Source organism: Pseudorasbora parva, chromosome 16, assembly GCF_024679245.1.
Source record: "Pseudorasbora parva isolate DD20220531a chromosome 16, ASM2467924v1, whole genome shotgun sequence".
Classification (NCBI taxonomy): Eukaryota; Metazoa; Chordata; class Actinopteri; order Cypriniformes; family Gobionidae; genus Pseudorasbora; species Pseudorasbora parva.
The window spans coordinates 440622-460000 of NC_090187.1; the positions used below are offsets into that span (position 1 = coordinate 440622).

The window sequence follows — 19379 nt, forward strand, 5'->3', positions numbered from 1 at the left end:
TCTCTCTCGGCCATTAGGGATTGCAGTCAGTCCTCTCTCTCAGCCATTAGGGATTGCAGTCAGTCCTCTCTCTCAGCCATTAGGGATTGCAGTCAGTCCTCTCTCTCGGCCATTAGGGATTGCAGTCAGTCCTCACTCTCGGCCATTAGGGATTGCAGTCAGTCCTCTCTCTCGGCCATTAGGGATTGCAGTCAGTCCTCTCTCTCGGCCATTAGGGATTGCAGTCAGTCCTCACTCTCGGCCATTAGGGATTGCAGTCAGTCCTCACTCTCAGCCATTAGGGATTGCAGTCAGTCCTCTCTCTCGTCTATTAGGGATTGCAGTCAGTCCTCTCTCTCGGCCATTAGGGATTGCAGTCAGTCCTCTCTCTCAGCCATTAGGGATTGCAGTGAGTCCTCTCTCTCAGCCATTAGGGATTGCAGTCAGTCCTCTCTCTCGGCCATTAGGGATTGCAGTCAGTCCTCACTCTCGGCCATTAGGGATTGCAGTCAGTCCTCTCTCTCGGCCATTAGGGATTGCAGTCAGTCCTCTCTCTCAGCCATTAGGGATTGCAGTCAGTCCTCTCTCTCAGCCGTTAGGGATTGCAGTCAGTCCTCTCTCTCGGCTCTCTCTCTCTCTCTCTCTCTCTCTCTCTCTCTCTCTCTCTCTCTCGGCCATTAGGGATTGCAGTCAGTCCTCTCTCTTGGCTCTCTCTCTCTCTCGGCCATTAGGGATTGCAGTCAGTCCTCTCTCTCGTCTATTAGGGATTGCAGTCAGTCCTCTCTCTCGGCTCTCTCTCTCTCTCGGCCATTAGGGACTGCAGTCAGTCCTCTCCCTCGGCTCTCTCTCGGCCATTGGGGATTGCAGTCAGTCCTCTCTCTCGGCTCTCTCTCTCTCTCGGCCATTAGGGATTGCAGTCAGTCCTCCCTCTCGGCTCTCTCTCTCTCTCGGCCATTAGGGATTGCAGTCAGTCCTCTCTCTCGGCCATTAGGGATTGCAGTCAGTCCTCTCTCTTGTCTATTAGGGATTGCAGTCAGTCCTCTCTCTCGGCTCTCTCTCTCTCTCGGCCATTAGGGATTGCAGTCAGTCCTCTCCCTCGGCTCTCTCTCTCTCTCGGCCATTAGGGATTGCAGTCAGTCCTCTCTCTCAGCCGTTAGGGATTGCAGTCAGTCCTCTCTCTCGGCTCTCTCTCTCTCTCAGCCATTAGGGATTGCAGTCAGTCCTCTCTCTCGCCGCTCTCTCTCTCGTCTATTAGGGATTGCAGTCAGTCCTCTCTCTCGGCCATTAGGGATTGCAGGCAGTCCTCTCTCTCAGCCATTAGGGATTGCAGTCAGTCCTCTCTCTCGGCCATTAGGGATTGCAGTCAGTCCTCTCTCTAGGCTAGTAGGGATTGCAGTCAGTCCTCTCTCTCGGCCATTAGGGATTGCAGTCAGTCCTCTCACTCAGCTCTCTCTCTCTCTCTCGGCCATTAGGGATTGCAGTCAGTCCTCTCTCTCGGCCATTAGGGATTGCAGTCAGTCCTCACTCTCGGCCATTAGGGATTGCAGTCAGTCCTCTCTCTCGGCCATTAGGGATTGCAGTCAGTCCTCTCTCTCGGCCATTAGGGATTGCAGTCAGTCCTCTCTCTCGGCCATTAGGGATTGCAGTCAGTCCTCTCTCTCGGCCATTAGGGATTGCAGTCAGTCCTCTCTCTCGGCCATTAGGGATTGCAGTCAGTCCTCTCTCTCGGCCATTAGGGATTGCAGTCAGTCCTCTCACTCAGCTCTCTCTCTCTCGGCCATTAGGGATTGCAGTCAGTCCTCTCTCTCGGCCATTAGGGATTGCAGTCAGTCCTCACTCTCGGCCATTAGGGATTGCAGTCAGTCCTCTCTCTCGGCCATTAGGGATTGCAGTCAGTCCTCTCTCTCGGCCATTAGGGATTGCAGTCAGTCCTCTCTCTCTGCCATTAGGGATTGCAGTCAGTCCTCTCTCTCGGCCATTAGGGATTGCAGTCAGTTCTCTCTCTCGGCCATTAGGGATTGCAGTCAGTCCTCTCTCTCGGCTCTCTCTCTCTCTCTCTCTCAGCCATTAGGGATTGCAGTCAGTCCTCTCTTTCGGCCATTAGGGATTGCAGTCAGTCCTCTCTCTCAGCTCTCTCTCTCTCGGCCATTAGGGATTGCAGTCAGTCCTCTCACTCAGCTCTCTCTCTCTCGGCCATTAGGGATTGCAGTCAGTCCTCTCACTCAGCTCTCTCTCTCTCGGCCATTAGGGATTGCAATCAGTCCTCTCTCTCAGCTCTCTCTCTCTCAGCCATTAGGGATTGCAGTCAGTCCTCTCACTCAGCTCTCTCTCTCTCGGCCATTAGGGATTGCAGTCAGTCCTCTCTCTAGGCCATTAGGGATTGCAGTCAGTCCTCTCTCTAGGCCATTAGGGATTGCAGTCAGTCCTCTCTCTCGGCCATTAGGGATTGCAGTCAGTCCTCTCTCTCGGCCATTAGGGATTGCAGTCAGTTCTCTCTCTCGGCCATTAAGGATTGGAGGCAGTCCTCTCTCTCGGCTCTCTCTCTCTTTCTCAGCCATTAGGGATTGCAGTCAGTCCTCTCTTTCGGCTCTCTCTCTCTCGGCAATTAGGGATTGCAGTCAGTCCTCTCGCTGACAAACCCCGGCTCGCTCTCCCTCGCTCTCGGCTCGCTCGCTCTCGGCTCGCTCAGCCATTAGGGATTTCAGGAAGTCCTTACTGAGTGGATTGCTTGTGTTGTTTGTGTCAGACTGGAGATAACCTGCGGCAGGACATGCTGGTGCTGCAGATCGTGCGTCTTCTGGACCGATTGTGGAGGCAGGAGGGGCTGGACATGCGCATAATCACCTACAGATGCGTTTCAGCCAGGAGAGATCAAGGTCGGTCTGAGTCGCTGTAATGCGAGTCTGTTTGAGTGTGTGAGAGTGTGCAAGTATCCAAGTCTGTTTGAGTGTGTGAGAGTGTGTGACTTTGTTTGAGTGTGCGAGTCTAAGTGCGAGTCTGTTTAAGTGTGCGAGTCTGTTTTAGTGTGCGAGTCTGTGCAAGTCTGTTTGAGTGTGCAAGTCAGTGTGTGAGTTTGGTTGAATGTGCAAGTCAGTGTGTGAGTTTGTTTGAATGTGCAAGTCAGTGTGTGAGTTTGTTTGTGCGAGAGTGTTTGAGTGTGCAAGAGTGTGCGAGTCTATTTGAGTGTGTGAATTTGTTTGAGTGTGCGAGAGTGTGAGTGTGCCAGTGTGTGAATGTGTGTGAGTTTGAGTGTGTGAGAGTGTGCAAGTTCGTTTGAGTCTACGAGAGTGTGTGAGTTTGTTTGAGTGTGCAAGTCAGGGTGTGAGTTTGTTGGAGTGTGCGAGAGTGTGTGCAAGTCTGTTTGAGTGTGTGTGAGTGTGAGTTTGTTTGAGTGTGCGAGAGTGTGTTTGAGTGTGTGTACGAGTCTGTTAGAGTGTGCGTGTGTGTGCGAGCGTGCAAGAGTGTGTGAGCTGGACTGATGCGCTGCTTGTGTTCAGGTCTGGTGGAGGTGGTGTGTGACGCAGTGACTCTGGCTCAGATCCATCAGGAGTGGGGTCTGTCTGGAGCGCTCAGAGAAGACACGCTGGAGAAATGGTTTCATATGAGGAACAAGACTAAAGACGACTACGAGAAGGTGATGCATCATTACCTGCCAAACCCTACCATAACCTGCCAAACCTGCCCATAACCTGCCAAAAACCTACCATAACCTGCTCACTTCTGCAGTCTAGAGATCCTGTTTAAACATAAGTCAAATGACAGAAGATATTTTCCCTTGTTTTTTTTTTATTTAAATAAAATCTAAATTAAGTGAGTTTTTCTTAAAACAGGCAAAATAATCTGCCAATGGGGTGAGAAAAATAATCTTGTTTGTTAGAAAATAAGATTTAATTTTTCTCACCCCATTGGCAGATAATTTTACCTGTTTTAAGCAAAAAAATCATTGAATTTCAATTGTTTTTTAAATGCATCTTGATTTAAGAATATTTAGATATTTGGACTGGAAACAAGAAAAAATACTAAATACAAAAAGCATTTTTGCAGTGCACATATACACACACACACACACACACACACACACACACACACACACACACACACACACACACACACACACACACACACACGTCTGGTTCACTATCTTTGTGGGGACTCTCCATAGATGTAATGTTTTTTTATACAGTGCAAACTGTAAATTCTATCCCCCTACACTGCCCCTAAAACTACCCATCACACACACGCACACACACACACAGAGACTGATTTCCTCAGCCGTCTGTCCTTCTTCAGGCCGTCATGAACTTCCTCCACTCATGTGCCGGCTGGTGTGTGGCCACGTTTGTCCTGGGCATCTGCGATCGCCACAACGACAACATCATGATCCAGCACAGCGGGCACATGTTCCACATCGACTTCGGCAAGATCATGGGCAACGCGCAGAAGTTCGGCAGCATCAGGAGGCGAGTGAAGTGGGCTTTAGTCTCTGAGTTACCCAAAGGAAGTGGTTCTAAATGGGCTTTAGTCTATGAGTAACCCAAAGGAAGTGGTTCTAAATGGGCTTTAGTCTCTGAGTAACCCAAAGGAAGAGGTTCTAAATGGGCTTTAGTCTCTGAGTAACCCAAAGGAAGAGGTTCTAAATGGGCTTTAGTCTCTGAGTAACCCAAAGGAAGAGGTTCTAAATGGGCTTTAGTCTCTGAGTTACCCAAAGGAAGTGGTTCTAAATGGGCTTTAGTCTATGAGTAACCCAAAGGAAGTGGTTCTAAATGGGCTTTAGTCTCTGAGTAACCCAAAGGAAGAGGTTCTAAATGGGCTTTAGTCTCTGAGTAACCCAAAGGAAGAGGTTCTAAATGGGCTTTAGTCTCTGAGTAACCCAAAGGAAGAGGTTCTAAATGGGCTTTAGTCTCTGAGTAACCCAAAGGAAGAGGTTTTAAATGGGCTTTAGTCTCTGAGTAATCCAAAGGAAGAGGTTCTAAATGGGCTTTAGTCTCTCAGTAACCCAAAGGAAGAGGTTTTAAATGGGCTTTAGTCTCTGAGTAACCCAAAGGAAGTGGTTCTAAATGGGCTTTAGTCTCTGAGTAACCCAAAGGAAGAGGTTCTAAATGGGCTTTAGTCTCTGAGTAACCCAAAGGAAGAGGTTTTAAATGGGCTTTAGTCTCTGAGTAACCCAAAGGAAGTGGTTCTAAATGGGCTTTAGTCTCTGAGTAACCCAAAGGAAGAGGTTCTAAATGGGCTTTAGTCTCTGAGTAACCCAAAGGAAGAGGTTCTAAATGGGCTTTAGTCTCTGAGTTACCCAAAGGAAGTGGTTTTAAATGGGCTTTAGTCTCTGAGTAACCCAAAGGAAGAGGTTCTAAATGGGCTTTAGTCTCTGAGTTACCCAAAGGAAGTGGTTCTAAATGGGCTTTAGTCTCTGAGTAACCCAAAGGAAGAGGTTCTAAATGGGCTTTAGTCTCTGAGTAACCCAAAGGAAGAGGTTTTAAATGGGCTTTAGTCTCTGAGTAATCCAAAGGAAGAGGTTCTAAATGGGCTTTAGTCTCTGAGTAACCCAAAGGAAGAGGTTTTAAATGGGCTTTAGTCTCTGAGTAACCCAATGGAAGTGGTTCTAAATGGGCTTTAGTCTCTGAGTAACCCAAAGGAAGAGGTTCTAAATGGGCTTTAGTCTCTGAGTTACCCAAAGGAAGTGGTTTTAAATGGGCTTTAGTCTCTGAGTAACCCAAAGGAAGAGGTTCTAAATGGGCTTTAGTCTCTGAGTAACCCAAAGGAAGAGGTTCTAAATGGGCTTTAGTCTCTGAGTTACCCAAAGGAAGTGGTTCTAAATGGGCTTTAGTCTCTGAGTAACCCAAAGGAAGTGGTTTTAAATGGGCTTTAGTCTCTGAGTAACCCAAAGGAAGTGGTTCTAAATGGGCTTTAGTCTCTGAGTAACCCAAAGGAAGTGGTTTTAAATGGGCTTTAGTCTCTGAGTAACCCAAAGGAAGTGGTTCTAAATGGGCTTTAGTCTCTGAGTAACCCAAAGGAAGTGGTTCTAAATGGGCTTTAGTCTCTGAGTTACCCAAAGGAAGAGGTTCTAAATGGGCTTTAGTCTCTGAGTAACCCAAAGGAAGAGGTTCTAAATGGGCTTTAGTCTCTGAGTAACCCAAAGGAAGTGGTTTTAAATGGGCTTTAGTCTCTGAGTAACCCAAAGGAAGAGGTTCTAAATGGGCTTTAGTCTCTGAGTTACCCAAAGGAAGTGGTTCTAAATGGGCTTTAGTCTCTGAGTTACCCAAAGGAAGTGGTTTTAAATGGGCTTTAGTCTCTGAGTAACCCAAAGGAAGTGGTTCTAAATGGGCTTTAGTCTCTGAGTTACCCAAAGGAAGAGGTTCTAAATGGGCTTTAGCCTCTGAGTAACCCAAAGGAAGTGGTTCTAAATAGGCTTTAGTCTATGATTAACCCAAAGGAAGTGGTTCTAAATGGGCTTTAGTCTCTGAGTAACCCAAAGGAAGAGGTTCTAAATGGGCTTTAGTCTCTGAGTTACCCAAAGGAAGTGGTTCTAAATGGGCTTTAGTCTCTGAGTTACCCAAAGGAAGAGGTTCTAAATGGGCTTTAGTCTCTGAGTTACCCAAAGGAAGTGGTTTTAAATGGGCTTTAGTCTCTGAGTAACCCAAAGGAAGTGGTTTTAAATGGGCTTTAGTCTCTGAGTTACCCAAAGGAAGTGGTTTTAAATGGGCTTTAGTCTCTGAGTAACCCAAAGGAAGAGGTTCTAAATGGGCTTTAGTCTCTGAGTTACCCAAAGGAAGTGGTTCTAAATGGGCTTTAGTCTATGAGTTACCCAAAGGAAGAGGTTCTAAATGGGCTTTAGTCTCTGAGTAACCCAAAGGAAGAGGTTCTAAATGGGCTTTAGTCTCTGAGTAACCCAAAGGAAGAGGTTCTAAATGGGCTTTAGTCTCTGAGTTACCCAAAGGAAGAGGTTCTAAATGGGCTTTAGTCTCTGAGTTACCCAAAGGAAGTGGTTTTAAATGGGCTTTAGTCTCTGAGTAACCCAAAGGAAGTGGTTTTAAATGGGCTTTAGTCTCTGAGTTACCCAAAGGAAGTGGTTCTAAATGGGCTTTAGTCTCTGAGTAACCCAAAGGAAGTGGTTTTAAATGGGCTTTAGTCTCTGAGTAACCCAAAGGAAGTGGTTCTAAATGGGCTTTAGTCTCTGAGTAACCCAAAGGAAGTGGTTTTAAATGGGCTTTAGTCTCTGAGTAACCCAAAGGAAGTGGTTCTAAATGGGCTTTAGTCTCTGAGTAACCCAAAGGAAGAGGTTCTAAATGGGCTTTAGTCTCTGAGTTACCCAAAGGAAGTGGTTCTAAATGAAGCGTTTGTGATCGCAGAGACCGCACGCCCTTCATCTTCACACCCGAGATGCAGCGCTTCATCACGGGCCAGAACCCACAGCGCTTCCACCGCTTCGTGGAGCTCTGCTGCGACGCTTACAACATCCTCCGCAGACACTCAGCCCTGCTGCTTGGACTCCTGCAACCGGTGAGACGTCGGCACTGCAAGTCAGCTTTATTTATACAGGAAAAACCGAAGCTGTGATTTAGTCACCTTTATTTATATAGCGCTTTTACAATGCAGAGAGTCTCAAAGCAGCTTCAGTGTTAAACAGGACAATATTGCAACAAAATTAGATTTGGCTGTACAGTCGTTCTGGAGTAAACAGTGATGTTATCAGCTTATTTTAATTTATCATAGAGAGACAATGTTGGCAGATCAGTGATAAAGTTGATACAGTTAATTTAGTAATTAATTTTGTTCTGATATTTAGTTGAATAACTTGCATCGAAATTTTAGTGTCCCCAACTGAGCAAGCCAAGCCAAAGGCGACCAAAGGAACCAAAACTCCATCAGGGCATGATGGAGAAAAATAAACCTTAGAGAAACCAGACTCAGTTCTGCTCTGGCCTATTAACACACAGTGATGATTATTATTCTGGACACCGTACAGCTCAGAAATCATATTAGAGCGGAATATTCAAAATTTCTGGGTATTATGCAAGAGACGGGTTTATTGAGGATGACGCGTTGATTACACAAGAATATGAATATTTGAAAGATCGGAGTCGTCGCGCTGGAGATGAGTTTATTGAGGATGACGTGCCAGTGAGGCAAATTCAGAGGAGACCCTAAGTTCACACTTATAGTTTGGTTCAATTGGTCCAGACCAAAAAAACAACAACAAAACATAGTCCTGGTCTGCTTACCATTCACACTGGCATTTTTAACAGCGAAACTAAAGATACCGAACCAGAGGCATAGGGATAGGCTCACAACCTGATTGGTCGGCTTTTATGACGAATATTGCGTGACGGAGCTTCCTTACGGAGTGTGCTGGATTAAACACGATCATTTTGTGGATCATGGTTTTATTTTTACCAGCTGAGAACTCGAAGAGCTCATAAAATGTTCAAAACATTCAAAATAGCACCAGAATTTTATCCTTTGCAGAAACGAAAATCTGCTACTAAAGAGACGGCAGTTCTATGGTCTGGATGGGCAAAACAGGTCCTTTAAAGAGAAGAACCATATGCTATATTTTTCTAGCATTTTCGAAACATGCTCATCAGACCAAATATGGATGAGGCACTTTACCTCCTCGTTGCTCCATGTTTGCCCTCCACACATTTTGAATACACATTCAAACGCATTTGTCGTCAAATCAGCTGATTGTAGCTTCGCATCTTGTGACATTACGTCATGTTTTTGGTTCGTTTACATGTCTTTGGTCCGTGTTGTTTTCATGTATCAACCAAACCGCACCAGAGTTTGTTTCGAAGCGGACCGAGACCCATCTTTTTCCGCTTGTATGCTACGCACCAGGGTTCAGATGGCAGCGTTCACATGTTCAAATGAACCGCACTAAATGAGCAACCGCACCAGGGTTTGGTTCAATCGAACCAAACATGACAAGTGTGAACGCACACTAATTGACACTCCAGGATGCACTGATCATATTCACATCCGATCCGGACACGGCCTGGGTCCGGCCGACTGCAGTAAACCTTGGGATAAACAGAGAGACTAACATTAGCGTAGATGCCGTTCTTCTGATGATGTAACGAGTCCATCAGGTGTTATGGGAAGTGTTCCCGGTTCCGGCTGACCTAGTTAATGCAGCCTAACAATCTATCAATTTCTATTGTTCAAATCAATTGACTATGTTCTGTGTGTATGCCATAGTAAAGAGATGTGTTTTTAGTCTAGATTTAAACTGACAGAGTGGGTCTGCCTCCCGAACAATGCTAGGAAGACTATTCCAGAGTTTAGGAGCTAATTAGGAAAATGATCGACCGCCTGCAGTTGATTTAGATATTCTAGGTATGATCAACTGGCCAGAGTTTAGAGACCGCAATAGACGGGATGGAGTATAATGTGTTAAGAGCTCGCACCCACGTCCTGTTTCCTGTCAATGTGTGTGTGTGTGTGTGTGTGTGTGTGTGTGTGTGTAGATGCTGACGGCCGGATTGCCTGAGATGAAGGACGTCCAGGACCTGCAGTATGTCCACAATAACCTGCGTCCGCATGACTCCGTGCTGGAAGCCACTTCATATTTCACCAGGTCAACACATCCGACGGATGATTGGAGTTTCAGAAATCATTCCTCATATACGGAGCTTCTGCTCTTTGTGCACTACTAGATGTTTCATTTCTGTTTCAGAAAAATTAAGGAGAGCATGGAGAGTTTCCCCGTCAAATTGAACTTCCTCATCCACAATATGGTGCAGTTTTCCTCGGCCAGACGCGCAGAGCCGCTCTCGGAGAGCCACAGCTCCTCCAGCTCCAACATTCAGGAGGCCGTGATCCAGAACTACAGCGTCAACGGCAAAGATGTGGTGCGTTTCCCTCAGGAAGAGCTTGAAGCTACAGTGGGACTGAAGAAGTTCAGGAAGGAGTCCTTACATTATACTTGTGCATTCTTTGCTTATAATGACAAATCTTCAAAAGTGTTTGATCAGTAAGATTTATAATGTTTTTTTGAAGAGTCTCTTCTGCTCACCAAGGTTTAACCGAAGTGTTTATTTTATTAAAATTACAAAAATCCAGTAAAGCAGTGAAATATTCCTCAGTGTAAAGCGGCGGTTCTCTATGTGAATATATAGTAAAGTGTGATTTATTCCAAACACTTTTGAATGGCAGTGTGATTTGGCCAATAACTGTACTATTAAATATTGTTTCCACACACACTGGCTTCTTTAGGTCCTCCAGCAGGTGTTTCACATGATAACTGATTAACATACACGTTAAAAAGAGAAACATGGTTAGTTTGTCAAATGTTACAGATCTCCAATGTTGTGATCTCCTGTGTTTGTGGTTCTGGTCAGGTGTGTTTGGTGGTGTTAGTGGTTCCAGTCAGGTGTGTTTGGTGGTGTTAGTGGTTCTGGTCAGGTGTGTTTGGTGAAGTGTTGGTGGTTCCGGTCTGATGTGTTTGGTGAGTGGTTCTGGTCAGGTGTGTTTGGTGAAGTGTTAGTGGTTCTGGTCAGGTGTGTTTGGTGAAGTGTTAGTGGTTCTGGTCAGGTGTGTTTGGTGAAGTGTTGGTGGTTCCGGTCAGGTGTGTTTGGTGAAGTGTTAGTGGCTCTGGTCAGGTGTGTTTGGTGAAGTGTTGGTGGTTCCGGTCAGGTGTGTTTGGTGGTGTTAGTGGTTCTGGTCAGGTGTGTTTGGTGAAGTGTTAGTGGTTCTGGTCAGCTGTGTTTGGTAAAGTGTTGGTGGTTCCGGTCAGGTGTGTTTGGTGGTGTTAGTGGTTCTGGTCAGGTGTGTTTGGTGAAGTGTTGGTGGTTCCGGTCAGGTGTGTTTGGTGGTGTTAGTGGTTCTGGTCAGGTGTGTTTGGTGAAGTGTTAGTGGTTCTGGTCAGCTGTGTTTGGTAAAGTGTTGGTGGTTCCGGTCAGGTGTGTTTGGTGGTGTTAGTGGTTCTGGTCAGGTGTGTTTGGTGAAGTGTTGGTGGTTTCAGTCAGGTGTGTTTGGTGAAGTGTTGGTGGTTCCAGTCAGGTGTGTTTGGTGAAGTGTTAGTGGTTCTGGTCTGGTGTGTTTGGTGAAGTGTTGGTGGTTCCGGTCAGGTGTGTTTGGTGGTGTTAGTGGTTCTGGTCTGGTGTGTTTGGTGAAGTGTTAGTGGTTCTGGTCTGGTGTGTTTGGTGAAGTGTTAGTGGTTCTGGTCAGATGTTTGGTGAAGTGTTGGTGGTTCTGGTCAGGTGTGTTTGGTGACGTGTTAGTGGTTCTGGTCTGGTGTGTTTGGTGAAGTGTTAGTGGTTCTGGTCTGGTGTGTTTGGGGAAGTGTTAGTGGTTCTGGTCAGGTGTGTTTGGTGGTGTTCGTGGTTCTGGTCAGGTGTGTTTGGTGAAGTGTTAGTGGTTCTGCTCAGGTGTGTTTGGTGAAGTGTTGGTGGTTCTGGTCTGGTGTGTTTGGTGAAGTGTTAGTGGTTCTGGTCAGGTGTGTTTGGTAAAGTGTTGGTGGTTCCGGTCAGGTGTGTTTGGTGGTGTTAGTGGTTCTGGTCTGGGGTGTTTGGTGACGTGTTGGTGGTTCCGGTCTGGTGTGTTTGGTGAAGTGTTGGTGGTTCCAGTCAGGTGTGTTTGGTGAAGTGTTAGTGGTTCTGGTCTGATGTGTTTGGTGAAGTGTTAGTGGTTCTGGTCAGGTGTGTTTGGTGAAGTGTTGGTGGTTCCGGTCAGGTGTATTTGGTGAAGTGTTGGTGGTTCCGGTCAGGTGTGTTTGGTGAAGTGTTAGTGGTTCCAGTCAGGTGTGTTTGGTGAAGTGTTGGTGGTTCTGGTCAGCTGTGTTTGGTGAAGTGTTAGTGGTATTGGTCTGGTGTGTTTGGTGAAGTGTTGGTGGTTCCAGTCAGGTGTGTTTGGTGAAGTGTTAGTGGTTCTGGTCTGATGTGTTTGGTGAAGTGTTGGTGGTTCCGGTCAGGTGTGTTTGGTGAAGTGTTAGTGGTTCTGGTCAGGTGTGTTTGGTGAAGTGTTAGTGGTTCTGGTCAGCTGTGTTTGGTGAAGTTTTGGTGGTTCTGGTCAGGTGTGTTTGGTGAAGTGTTAGTGGTTCTGGTCAGGTGTGTTTGGTGAAGTGTTGGTGGTTCCGGTCAGGTGTGTTTAGTGAAGTGTTGGTGGTTTTGGTCAGGTGTGTTTGGTGAAGTGTTAGTGGTTCCGGTGTGTTTAGTGAAGTGTTAGTAGTTCTGGTCAGGTGTGTTTGGTGAAGTGTTGGTGGTTCCGGTCAGGTGTGTTTAGTGAAGTGTTGGTGGTTTTGGTCAGATGTGTTTGGTGAAGTGTTAGAGGTTCTGGTCAGAGCTTCAGATGAACTGACCGCACTGCTTCTGGTCTGTCAGACGTACGAGCTGAAGATGACCATGGAGGACGGGTTCATCATCAGTCAGAAGAGCTTTGCTCAGTTTGAGATGCTGCATAAGCTGCTCCAGAAACACTTCATCGCATCCACTCTCCCGAAGTAAGCCTCCGCTCATGCAGCCGTTATCCCACCGTCGACGAGAGCCGGACTGAACCTCTTTCCCTGCTCGCAGGTTCCCCCGCTGGTTCAACATGTCCTTCACACCGCGCCGGAAGATGAGCCTGTTGAACAAGTACCTGCAGGAGCTGTTCCAGGGGCCGTGCCGAGGAGTAAGAGCCAAACCCTTCCCAGTGTCCATAGGAAACCATCACCAGAACCTTTCCCAGTGTCCACAGAACCATCACTAATGTCTCATTGTGTCTCTGACAGAACGAGTATGTCTGCAGTCTATTCCTGGACGGACCAGACGCTGCTGCCACATCAGGTGATCCACACACACACTCAAACACATATTTCCACAGATGTATAGCATGAATGTTTCCCAGTGGTAATGTCTTTATACATTAACATCCCTGCTGAAGACGCTCATATATAACCCGCTCTGGAGATATAATATTGGTTCTGATACTGTGACTGCACTTCATTCACATACTTTATTCCCAAACCAGGCATATTTAGAAGTTTCAGAGATCATAATTTCCAGTGAGTTATTTCTTCTGAAAGCCCTGCGATTATCCTTCAGTTTCGGCTCATGACGATCCTCTTGTGTTTCAGAACCGGACGCTCATCTCCGGCCGCAGATTCAGCTCTTCCTGTCCTATAAAGACTTTAAACTCTCCGTCATGATTAAGCATCTGAAAAATATTGTGAGTCATGTTTTCAACCCATTATTGTTCTTGATCTAAAGTCATTTTGCCATGTTAGGAAAAGCACAGTTTTTGAATGTCATTTTGTTTAGCTTACATAATCCCATACACACTCTGAACAGCACTGGACAAGTTTAAAACTACACACACACACACACATCACAGGAAACATTATGCAATTTTACATTTTCAAAAAAACATATTTTAGTATGTTTATGAATCCATTTACATTGTGGGGACCACTGGCTGCTGATCTCAGGTTTATATTACATTGTGGGGACATTTGATACACACAATGTAATATGAACAAGTACACACACACACATGCCAATTGTTTGAAAGAATTAACAAATGTTTGTGAGAGTCTCTTCTGCTCATTATTCTGCTCATAACTCCAGTAAAGCAGTGAAATATTCCTCCAGTGTAGATCATCTGTTCTGTGTGAATATATAGTAAAGTGTGATTTATTCCTGAGATCATCATCATCATTACTCCAGTCTTCAGCGTCCCATGATCCTTCACTTCTTAAATTATAATTTATATTATTGTGCTAAGGTTTTGAGAATTATTACAGACCAGATAACTCTGAATGAACGTTGTGTTAACGTTACTTAAAGAGCGTTTGTTCATCACGTTGAGTGTGTGTGTGTGTGTGTGTGTGTGTGTGTGTGTGTGTGTGTGTGTGTGTGTGTGTGTCAGAGGTTGTCTAACGGCTCGTGTCCGGATGCTTATGTGGTCACGCGACTGAGACCTGATCCACAAGACAAGACCAAGAGGAAGACGAAAGTGGTCCGCAGCAACGACAATCCCACATTCAATGAACTGGTGAGAGATAGCCTTGTGTGTGTGTGTGTGTGTGTGTGTGTGTGTGTGTGTGTGTGTGTGTGTGTGTGTGTGTGTGTGTGTGTGTGTTTGTCCGCTCCTCTCAGACCTGCTGTTGTCCTGCAGATTGAGTACAGTAATGTGCTGAAGCTCCACGGCTGTGTGTTGGAGGTTACGGTGAAGAGCAGGAAGGCTTTCGTCGCGGCTACAAACGTGGTTCTGGGAGAGCGAGTTCTGGAGCAGGAGAAGTGGTTTCCATTGGGCTTCTCTGCGGTTTAACCAGCAGCAGTGGTTTCCATTGGGCTTCTCTGCGGTTTAACCAGCAGAAGTGGTTTCCATTGGGCTTCTCTGCGGTTTAACCAGCAGAAGTGGCTTGCATTGGGCTTCTCTGCGGTTTATCAGCTGCTCTTCGGTTGGAGACCTTACGATACGGACCAAAGATGCGATCAGGATTCCTGAAACTCAGACTTATGGGATGGAGGTTTGGTTTCTCGCTGCTCATAAAGACACACTAAAGCTGTTCTTAATCTACTGTCCTACTTGAAGTTCACCAATGATTCCTCACACACAGACTTTACTGTAAAGATGCTTTGAGGCTATTATTGTATTATATGAAGTGCTATATTAATAAAAGTTAATGTGATATACATATGGGGATGAAGAACTCTTTAGTCATAAAGGTCCATAAAGAGCACTGATTCGACAGAGCCGGTTCGTTTCACTGCTGAACACACACATTTCTTAACGTTTTCCTGTTATTTATGCCTGGCAAATATGAAATCTGTCTCGCATGTCTACTAATTTCTTTTTAAACTGAAATGGATTATCCTCAAATGTCTTGGACTTGTACATGTAGATCATCATACATTAACATCGTAAAAGCTGAATTAAATTATTCATAGAGGCCATTTTCTGCAAACTGGACGGACATGCGCTTGCCGTCATACGCTTATAGACACCCTGCAGAATCTGCAACATGAGTTCAGCAATAGAGCAAGCATTAATGCAAGCAGCCATTAGCATAAAGAAGGTACAATAAGTCTTGCCATCATGGCTGGGAGCATCAGACCAACTGCAGCAATGAGCAGTTAAATGCCTGAAAAAAACATAAATACAGTCACTAGTAAAGATTTAATGGTTTATCACGTCTTACCAATAGGTGGCACTGTGACTGAATCGATGAGGTCACTATATCAAAGCATTGCAGAGATATCACCTCAGTCATTTTGGCACGATGACGGTTTCATCTATCGACACAAAATCCGTAAATTTTTGTCAGTCTGAAGATGATCTGATTTGAATTTTGAATTGAACAATTGAACTTTGGCAACATTAATGTAATTAAATTACATATTGTAATTTAATGTTTTGCGCAATTATAGCGCCACCAAGTGACACAATATTCAGAGTGCCCTCATACATAAGTGTCAAATTTCGTGAAAATATCATTTTTTTTTAAGTTCTAGAGTTATAGACATTTGTATTTAAGAGAACATAAAAATTACCCAATCGCAACATTGCGTGTTTTTGCCCCTTGCTATCAAAATGTTGACATTTGGTCATTGGCATCTAGTCAACCCACTATGATTCAGAGTTTCCTGCAATGGTTTCGTCTCAATCGGACTTTCAAACGGTTTCAAAGATAATGTTGTTTAAAAACTAAATCACAATGTTACACAAACCATAAGGCATTATTTGGTATTGTTGGGCTCGGTAAGGATTCTGCAACCTAAGGAGATGACTCGCATGAGAAGTCAACCACAATCAAAGTTATAACCATGTAAGTATATGGCTTCTCAGCTCCTTCAGGGCATCCGATGACCCATAAAGAGTTTTGGAACAATACTCTAATGCATTCATAAAATACAGCATTTTACTACAAAATTAATGGAAATTCTAGACTGGGTACTGTAAATCCAGCCTGATTTGATTTCGCCCGGCAACTCAGTCTGGAAACCTGTACATTCATTTCTACTGCTTCTGTTACACTTCAGGGAACCAATCACAGACTGGCTTATCCACCTGGCACGCTATTGGTGGGTTTAACACGATCACAGATAGAGAAATGATGGGTTGTTGCCCGTTGATCACGCCTCTTGTGGTCTGATTGGTTAAAGGACTATCTAATTGCACAGTCATTTGAATAATGCCCATTGATCACGCCTCTTGTGCAGTAGAAAATACAGAGCAGACCCAGACCAGTGTTCAAACTTAAATTGAGCTTGATCTGGTGTTAGCCAGAGAACCACTTTGGAAATTCATGTCCAAAAGACAAATCCAGAAGACAAAAATAGATATAATTTGACTCGGCATGCTACCCCGAATCTTAACGAGATCACTTATGATTTTGTGGCAAACCTTTCAGAAGTTGAAAGTAAAAAATATCTCAGGATAATTTTTTTTTTAATCTCTGGACCTGTAGGTGGCGCAACGGCCTAGGAGGAGTTCAAAAGAGTATGTGTCGGAAAATTCAAATTGGAGGGAAAATTTTCATGATGGAAAATTATGTATCCAATGTAATGGAATCATCTTGATCGGGAATTGGAGGAAAAATGTATTTTGTTTCTAGCCCTTCCGGTTCAAAGGTTATGAGAACAAAGTGCAAATTCGGACAGTTGGTGGCGCTAGAGGGATTGAGTTAGAGACTCCAAATTGCCTTTGGTGATAGATCAGACCATCCTCTATGAGTATGCCAAATTTCATAACTTTCCCGCAACTGGTTCAATGGGCTGCCATAGACAGAAGAGCGGAAGAAACAAGAAAAATTAGCGGTATATCGGGATGCTTTTTTTCTTTAGTCCTTCTCCTAATAAGCTTTCAGATAACAGAGGTTTACTGGCAGTGCACGAGACACAGGTTAAGGTTGTAATATTGAGTATATTTGAGACACATCTTTATTTGCCAGTTCACAAGGATCAAGTTGTGCTTTCTTGATGTTTCTTAATGCCCAAAGTGGATGTGCCCTAGAAATAAAGAGTTAGAAATATTGAGAAGACCTTGTATCACACGGATAAACATTCTCTAAGTTGACCATCTATTTAGGAAACATTAAACCAATCAGAAGAATGAGTCTTCCTTCTGATTTCATGATCTCACCTGTAATGGCGCAGGAATCACTGGAACTGAATCCGAGTCACTTTCCAGCACCTTCACTCTCTCTGATCTTCTCCATTTCTCCACATCATGTACCGAGAACATCACAAACACCCCAGACCTCTTACACAAGGACCTCACACACACAAAATCCTCTTTTCATTGCATTTTGAGAAACAGGCGAAGACATCGGTCTTGGTGAGAGAAGAGTCAGATCAGAGAGAACCGTTTACTGCTGACCGATACCTCAAACACACACTCTGTCAAAGTTACGAGCAGGCGGAGGAAAAATGACCACATTAATATACTGTAGATCTTTTCCCCATGTATTCAACTTCAGTCGAAAATAAATTAAGGTTTTTGAGGAAAACATTCCAGGATTTTTCTCCACATACTACAATAGCAACCAACGGTTGACGGTCCAAATCAATGAAGAACCAAATATTGCGATAATATTGGGCTGACGGACATGATTTCAGAATTAGAGAAAATTATAAGAAGCCAGTTCATGACACCTTTAACATTAAAGAGGTGGGTAAACTCGCAAGTACGATGTCAGTTAACGTTATTTGCTCTGGCCCCCTCCCTGTTAAAAGGATTGATGAGATAGTTAGCAGATTATCATCACTCAATGGCTGATTGTCTAAGTTGTGTCCTCAAAAGAACAAAGGGTTCATAGACAATTGGAAAAGCTTTTGGGGCAGACCTGACCTGTTGAAAAGAGATGGTATGCATCCCTCCTGGGCTGGTGCTGCTCTTATCTCTAGTAATTTGGCACATAGTCTTAGAGCTAAAACTTGACTCACTGGAGCCCAGGGCCCGTATTTATCAAGCTTCTCAAAGTGTTATTTTAGTCTTAAGTGCTGATTATTCATGACATTTACTCCTACTTTCAAACTTAAGTATAAAAGCAAGTTATCAAATTTCTTAAAGCTAAGAATCCCTCTTCCTCTCCCAGTTATTTAAGAGCTCGAGAGGTCTCTCAGTGGTCAGGAGTGTCCAGTAGGGGCTTGGGATGGCACTGAGAACACAAAGACGACTCTTTCAGGAGAGGGAGGATGTGTTTGAAATGTTTGACGACAGGCAGTTAATCAAACGGTTCGGACAGAGCAGGCATCATCTTTTTCAGCGCTGGTTAATGTTGGGTTTTATAATAAATAAATTAAAAAACGCTGTTCGTCTAATTCAGCAAGCAGTAGCGATCGCTTCCTCCTCCTGCCAGTTTTCTTTTGGAATCCATGGTGGCTGATTATATATAAAAAAATCTAGGCTATATATTAACAGCACACCAGTTTAAAAATTTGTAATTAAGACATGGATGAAAGCATGTTTATCTTTCATTTCAAATGTGTATATTATAATGTATTCTCTTGAAAACTCTTTATTGTCGAAAGTAAACTCCTCTTAAGAATTTCACCATTCAATGTGAATTTATCTGAGAATATTCTTAAATAAGGACATCTCTTCAGTGATTGGTTCATGCCTATGACATCATCCAAAATCCTGTTTGTGGCACAGCAAGACTGACACTTCAGATTTAGTCCTACACTTCACTTAAAGTATGATTTGGACGCTTGATAACTAACTTTTAAGCGCAGCTTTGAGCCAAGAATTTTTTTACTCTTAAGTAAATTCTTAGCAGTGTTCCTGTGAGTAATTCTAAGATGTTTGATAAATACGGGCTCTGGTCAGGAGGCAGATAAACCAAACGGCTAAACCAACCGTCTGCTAGCTGTCTCACGCCACCAGAGTCAGCTAAATCCCAGCACATAGAGACTCTTTCACCTAGATATGATCACATAGAGACTGAGTCTGTTCCCTGAATTACTAAATACAAAAAAACTAACACATTTAAGGATAAAAATATAATTGCTGTTCAACAAATAAAGAACAGATATAATACTGATGAACAAAATAAATCTTGGCTGCTGAATATTCTATTGCTTCCTCAATTAACTACTTTATGTAACGCTGTGTAGTGTAAATGATAAATCCCGTCTGACATTTGTGTTGGCTACTGTCTACAGGCCACCAGGGCACAATACAGACTTTATCAGAGAATTTGCTGGTTTTGTATCGGAGTTAGTATTAGCTGTAGATAAAGTACTAATTGTTGGGGATTTTAATATCCACGTAGACAATGAAAAAGACGCATTGGGATTGGCATTTAGAGACATTCTAAACTCTATTGGAGTTAGACAACACGTATCGGGACCCACTCATCGCCTTAATCATACTTTAGATCTAATAATGTCACATGGAATAAATGTTGATACTGTTAAAATTCTGCAGCAGAGCGATGACATCTCAGATCATTACCTAATATCATGTATACTTAATTT

At 44.2% G+C, this 19379-nt stretch overlaps 1 protein-coding gene across 1 annotated transcript in view; it reads left to right on the forward strand.

Annotated features, from left to right (window-relative positions):
- Positions 1-15276, forward strand: part of pik3c2g (phosphatidylinositol-4-phosphate 3-kinase catalytic subunit type 2 gamma) — a 39609-nt gene extending 24333 nt beyond the window's left edge. The window contains exons 21-32 of the mRNA XM_067419831.1: positions 2726-2855; positions 3477-3613; positions 4270-4439; positions 7326-7476; positions 9444-9553; positions 9653-9827; positions 12297-12415; positions 12489-12585; positions 12686-12740; positions 13031-13122; positions 13822-13947; positions 14071-15276. Coding sequence (XP_067275932.1) covers positions 2726-2855; positions 3477-3613; positions 4270-4439; positions 7326-7476; positions 9444-9553; positions 9653-9827; positions 12297-12415; positions 12489-12585; positions 12686-12740; positions 13031-13122; positions 13822-13947; positions 14071-14223 — 1515 coding nt within the window. The 3' untranslated portion in view covers positions 14224-15276. The remainder of the gene's footprint in view (positions 1-2725; positions 2856-3476; positions 3614-4269; positions 4440-7325; positions 7477-9443; positions 9554-9652; positions 9828-12296; positions 12416-12488; positions 12586-12685; positions 12741-13030; positions 13123-13821; positions 13948-14070) is intronic.
- Positions 15277-19379: the final 4103 nt, after the last annotated feature.